The sequence below is a fragment of the Phoenix dactylifera genome, unplaced genomic scaffold (genome assembly GCF_009389715.1).
Source record: "Phoenix dactylifera cultivar Barhee BC4 unplaced genomic scaffold, palm_55x_up_171113_PBpolish2nd_filt_p 000782F, whole genome shotgun sequence".
Taxonomy (NCBI): Eukaryota; Viridiplantae; Streptophyta; class Magnoliopsida; order Arecales; family Arecaceae; genus Phoenix; species Phoenix dactylifera.
In genome coordinates this window covers 201,286-206,049 of record NW_024068152.1, presented here as the reverse complement: position 1 = coordinate 206,049, position 4,764 = coordinate 201,286, and the positions used below count along the sequence as shown (strand labels likewise).

Here is a 4,764-nt window from a genome sequence, read left to right as displayed (position 1 = left end):
GCAGACCACCGTAGCGGCCACCGGCCGCCGCTGCGGTCGGGTGGGCGTCGACCTCCGGCCACTTGGGCTCGGCCATTATCGGAGCTCCTCCCTCTTCCCCCTTCTTTCTCTTCCTCCTCTCTGTTCTTCTCCTTCCCCTTTCTTTAGTTTCTTCCCATTTTTTCCCTGTTGCTAATTATATATATATATATATATATATATATATATATATATATATATATATATAATGAATAATGATGAAGAACACCATTTTGGTCGTAAATAGGCTGTGATCATTCATTTGAGCCATGTTCGAATTTGGGCCTAGTTCATTTATTTTGGGCACTATTGGGTCGTGTCCATTTTAGGCCCTATTGGGCCCTGTTCACGGTTGGTTTGAGAAATTTCAGACTACCATATGCTATGCAAGTTTTAGCCGAAGTCCATATGACTACTCGTTTATTCGCAACTCCTCAGCTAGCTTGATCATTTTATTGCTTTATGTTGATGATATAATTATCACTGGTAGTGATCACACAAGTATTTTGGAGCTCAATCAACTGCTTCACACATCTTTCCAGATGAAAGACCTTGGAGCATTAACTTATTTCTTGGGCCTTGAACTTTCATCAACTTCCAAAGGCTTACACACTAAACCAAACCAAGTACATAGAGGATATCATTTTCAGAGCACACCTGATGGATGATAAAGATGTTTTCACTCCCATGGAAGGGAATGTCAAATACAAAAAGGATGATAGAAAACTCTTATTGTTAAAATATTTACAGAAGAAGAGAAAAACAAGAGAAAAAGAGAGATGGGACTAATATGGTTGGAAACTTGGCATAACTCACCATAACAAGGCTAGATATATCCTTTGTTGTCCATGTTCTAAGCTAATTTGTGTCTGACCCTTGTCAACTTCTTTTGGCTGCACTTCACCAGGTAATTCGTTAACTTAAATGAACTCATGGGCGTGGACTCTTATTTTCTTCCTCATCCTCACATATTCTCACTAGGTTCGTTAATGCCCATTGAGTTGGATGCTTAGATTTTTGTTGCTCCACTATTGGTCGGTGTATGTTTTTAGGGAATCTTTAATATTTTGAAGTATAAGAAGCAGGATTATATTTTCAAATTATTTGCTACGGTGAAATATCATTCTATGTCTGCAGCATGTCCTGAAAATATCTGTATCCGTAGATTATTTACTGACCTTGGGGCACACTTGAAAACTCCTACAAGACTTTATGTAGATAATGTCAGTGCAGTTTAGATAGCCAACAATCCAATTTTTCATGAACATACTAAGAACATAGAAGTGGATTGCCATTAGGTAAGGAAACTTCTATAACAAGCTACTATTATTTTATTTTATGTTTGCTCTGAACATCAGATTGCAGATATATTTACCAAAGCTATGAATAGAAGTCGGCATATTTTGCTAGTTGACAAATTGATGTTTCTGCATTTCCAACGTCAATTTGAGGGAGAGTGTCAATGAAATTTAGGAATCAAGGATAAAATCAAGCCATGATCTCGACAATTAAGGGTCAACAATAATCTTAGCAATCAAGGGTCAACTTAAGCCATAACCAGCAGTGCTATCTTTGAATATTCTCCACTAATTTTCTATCAATGGAATCTCTAGAAATCAATGATAGAATCAAGCCATTATCTCGGCAATCAAAGGTTGACTATAATCTTAGCAATCAAGGCTTAACTGAAGCCATGATCAACCATAATCAGTTGGGCTATCTTTGAATATTCTCCTCTAATTATGTATGTAAACATTCCATAGTTGTTACAACCAGACTTGCCATTTTTGTACACCCACACTTACCATTTTTGTTGTCCTATGTAGTTACATATAAGCCGATGCTTGGATTAGAAAAGGAACAAGAAATATTTCCACCAATATTGTCATCCTTAACTTTATTGCAGAAATATGAAAACCCCCAAAAGTTTGAAATTTTTCGACTTCTTCTATTCAGAATATTGTAGCCTCATAGCCGGGTAATTAAAGAAGATAATCATGCAACTACCATATGGCTCTTCTTTCGTTGGCACCAAAATGCAAGCTCGGTTATAATTAGAGGGAAATGCATTTCAAGAATAGTAGGGATATTAAGTTGTCATCGTGAGAATTATGTGATAATGATTTCTAACGTAGTTGGATGACTAAGTTATGTCGACACAAAAAAAAAAATTTAGAGATTAATTAAAAGATTATAAACTTTTAGGTCTATTTATTTCTCGTCCAAATTTAAAAAAGATATTAATGTATGTTTTTCTAAATTTTCCAAGACATGAATATTTTAGCTTGTTTGACTTTTCCAGACAATATGCTTGATACCTAGTGGTTATCTAGGCCCAGCCTCTGCCCGAACCGACTCTGATGCGGAATTTCGTTATCCCAACATAGATCTGACCCGATTTTAAATGAACCGGATACGAAACCAAAGTGAGCTCGAAACCATTAACGGTATGGATTTTAGTCAAACCCGGACCCTATCCACCAGCAGCACCTCTACCAAATAGGTGTTCATCGTCTCCACACGTATCACCATGTGCCACCCAGAACATGCTCTTCTCTGATACGTGTCAAAATCACACCCGGTGCGAACCAGTATAATGCTCTTCTCTCATACGTGTCAAAATCTTACACGCGTGCAACCGCTCTATACCCTCCGTTGCTCCGTCTTCCTTCGCCACAGAGGCGCGGCTCGTCGGCCGACACCACCCGCTACTTTCAACCCTCCCCACGCTACGAAACGATGAAGCTTCGAGTCCGGTCCACGGCGACGAAGGAGACGCTCCGGGTCGAGGCCCCCGACGCCTCCTCCCTTCACGACCTCAAAACCCTAATCGCGTCCAAGTTATCTCCCTCGATCTCTCCCGATTCGATCCGCCTTTCCCTCAATCGCACCGACGAGCTCTTCGCCCCTTCCCCGGGCGATTCCCTCCCCTCCCTCGGCCTCACCGCCGGCGACCTTCTTTTCTTCTCCCTCGCCCCCGACTCTCAAACCATATCCCCAACTCCAGCCCCGATTCCACCGCCGGAGAACCCCGATTCCGACGCCCCTTCCCAGAAAGATGCCATCTTGGACACCTCGGCGACCCTAGATTCGAACCGACATGAAGAAATTGTGGCAGAGAACCCCAATTCCACCGTCCCTTCTGTTCAAGATGCACTGTCGGGACCCACCCTAACCCTGGATTCGAACCGAACTCAAGAGATGGCGGCCGAGTACCCGGAGGATCGCATGGAGGTGGAGGAGGAGTCCCCTGTAGCGAAGAAATCTGTGTCGGTTCCGGTGTTCCTCAAGAGGGTCAAGGAAGAGGAGAAGGGGGAGGTCGAGGGCATTCTGGGGCGCCTGGTTATTGTTGTCCATGCTGTGTTCCTGGAGTCTGGTTTTCTGGTCTATGATGGCAATGGATCTCGCTTGCCGGAAGGATGGGCATCGGCAGCTACTACTGCAGTGTCCATTCAGTACACTCTCCCTGGTCTTGTAGGCTTAGGTAATGATGGAAAGCAGGTGAAAATTGCCATCTTGAAGTTTGCAGTGATGGGAAATTATGTAACGGTCTATGGGTATGTAAGTGGTGATCATCCAGATGTTTATCGTGTGTGTTTCGATGGATCGAAGCTGGAGCATTTGTTCAGTTTGGATATGGATTCCATGGGTCAAACGGAAGAGAAGGAGATATTTCAACTCTGGAAAGCAGTGAAAGATGGGCTATCTTTACATCTCTTAATTGATATCTGTCAGAAGAATGGGTTGCCTCTGCCGGCATGCTTCATGCTCCTTCCTGTTGATCTCAAAATCAAGGTTCTGGAGCTTATTCCCGGTATTGATGTTGCAAAGGTTGCATGCACTTGCTCCGAGTTGAGGTACCTGTCGTCGGATGATGAGCTTTGGAAGCATAAGTTTGTGGAGGAGTTTGGTTTGCTGGATGAGAGGCAAGTTGCAGGGAGAAGCTGGAAAGAAAAATATGCTTTCCATTGGGTCAAGAAAAAGAATACTAACAAGTGGATTGAAAGGGAAAGAACATTTGTATGGCCCAGAAATTATTTTCCAAGGTTTAACCCAGCCGTTCCACATGGGTTTCCAATGATTGGTGGAGATTATGACCGTTTCCCAGCAATAGGAGGTTTTGGTCCAAGGATGCCCAGAATTGGATTTCCTGGTCTACCATCTCGACGGAATTTTTCGCCTCCTTGCAATCTTGGTGGATTCAATGCTGAGTTTGAAGGGTGAAAAGTTATTTGCTATTTTGTTGCTTGTTCATTTAGAGAGGTACTTTAGCATATATATGTTTAGCTATGGCTGATAGATGCATTTTTAAGTGTCAATGTGCATGCTCTTTTTAAGCCCTACGTTGTTAATGAGCTATATAATTTGCTTCATGAAGAAGTATTTGTATGATCCTGGTATGTAAATAATGTAACCCGAATGTTTACACCTGCAGTCTTATATGGTATACTGCAAATTTCTATGGGAGTTTCTGGTATTTCTGTCATGTCATGTTTTGGATCTTTGATTCATCAAAAGAGGCTCTATTATTTATATTTGAAAAGCAGCTTTGGGTGAACGATTTTAGTGAAACATACATAACTCCTTTCTTTTTCAGATATCGGACATCGTATAAAGTTCAGCACAGATATTTTCATGTGTAAAAAATCAGCAACTTTAATCAGGTTGAAATTATCCTCTATGTTGAATCATACAATAAAAAATGCACAGGTACAAACATGCAAGCACACGCCTGCAGGACCTATG

General features: G+C 41.7%; 1 protein-coding gene across 1 annotated transcript; it reads left to right on the top strand.

The window, feature by feature from the left end:
* Window positions 1-2,665: 2,665 nt before the first annotated feature.
* On the top strand, window positions 2,666-4,504 carry LOC103709865 (F-box protein SKIP22-like). The gene has a single exon (XM_008795389.4). It carries the CDS (start codon window positions 2,758-2,760, stop codon window positions 4,240-4,242), a length of 1,485 nt encoding a protein of 494 aa, XP_008793611.2. The 5' UTR covers window positions 2,666-2,757; the 3' UTR covers window positions 4,243-4,504.
* The last annotated feature ends 260 nt before the right edge of the window (window positions 4,505-4,764 follow it).

What these genes read in the sequence shown, in the direction of transcription:
- LOC103709865 (XM_008795389.4), top strand. Translation starts at nt 2,758, where the DNA reads ATGAAGCTTCGAGTCCGGTCCACGGCGACGAAGGAGACGCTCCGGGTC.